This window comes from Salvia hispanica, chromosome 1, assembly GCF_023119035.1.
Source record: "Salvia hispanica cultivar TCC Black 2014 chromosome 1, UniMelb_Shisp_WGS_1.0, whole genome shotgun sequence".
NCBI classification, from domain to species: Eukaryota; Viridiplantae; Streptophyta; class Magnoliopsida; order Lamiales; family Lamiaceae; genus Salvia; species Salvia hispanica.
Window position 1 is genome coordinate 3,419,472 of NC_062965.1, and position 1,036 is coordinate 3,420,507.

At 44.0% G+C, this 1,036-nt stretch overlaps 1 protein-coding gene across 1 annotated transcript in view; it reads right to left on the minus strand.

Moving 5' to 3' along the window:
- The window catches only part of LOC125224538 (heat shock cognate 70 kDa protein-like), a 2,246-nt gene extending 1,210 nt beyond the window's left edge, over positions 1–1,036 (minus strand). Inside the window, exons 1-2 of the mRNA XM_048127955.1 lie at positions 823–1,036; positions 1–521 (exon numbers count right to left, since the gene is read on the minus strand). The exon at positions 1–521 is cut by the window's left edge and continues 4 nt beyond it. Of these exons, the coding sequence (XP_047983912.1) occupies positions 1–521; positions 823–1,036 (735 nt within the window). The remainder of the gene's footprint in view (positions 522–822) is intronic.

Sequence of the window (1,036 nt, forward strand, 5' to 3'; positions counted from 1 at the left end):
ATTCACCATCCTATCGTCCATGTCCTGTCCTCCAAGATGAGTATCGCCGGCGATAGCCTTCACTTCAATGACATTTCCCTCAATCATGGCCACAGACACGTCGAAGGTGCCACCACCAAGGTCGAAAATCAGCACATTCTTTGCCACAGAGCTAGTAACACCATTATCAAAACCGTAAGCAATGGCTGCAGCAGTAGGCTCATTGATGATTCTTATAACATTGAGGCCAGCAATGGCTCCGGCAGCCTTGGTGGCTTGACGCTGAGAGTCGTTGAAATAAGCAGGCACAGTCACGACAGCATCCTTGACAGTTTTGCCAAGATATGCCTCGGCGATTTCCTTCATCATGGTAAGCACCATTGAAGAGATCTCCTCAGCTGAAAACTGTTTCTCCTCCCCTTTATAGGTTACCGCGATCATAGGCTTGTCGCCAGTGCCACGAATGATCTTGAATGGCCAAAACATTTTGTCACTTTGGACTGCCGGGTCACTGAATTTGCGACCGATCAACCTCTTTGCATCTGTGTACAATTAGAGAGAAATGAAAAATCAGTAATTGCTAAAGAAACTACTGGATTATTAGCATCTGCTCCAACCACACCTCACTTCATCAACAATTAGGCTGTTATATACACATACCACTATAAGTCTATAATACATAAAAAAATACTTTGCATTTATTTCTGATCTTTCTACTAGTACTACATTAAATTTTCCTACCTTCCCAATATATATATCTGTCACTCATAGAAAAATATATGGAAAGGAAGCAGCAAGCAAGAAAAAAATTAAAAGACATGGGAAATACAAGAGAATACTAACCAAAAACAGTGTTGAAGGGATTTTTAGCAACTTGGTTCTTAGCGGCGTCACCAACAAGACGAAGGGAGTCAGTGAAAGCGACTTGAGAAGGCGTGGTGCGGTTGCCCTGATCGTTTGGTATGATCTCAACGCGGTCGTGCTTCCACGCTGCCACACAAGAATACGTCGTCCCCAAATCAATCCCTATCGCCCGCCCATAGCCCGTTCCAGCCAT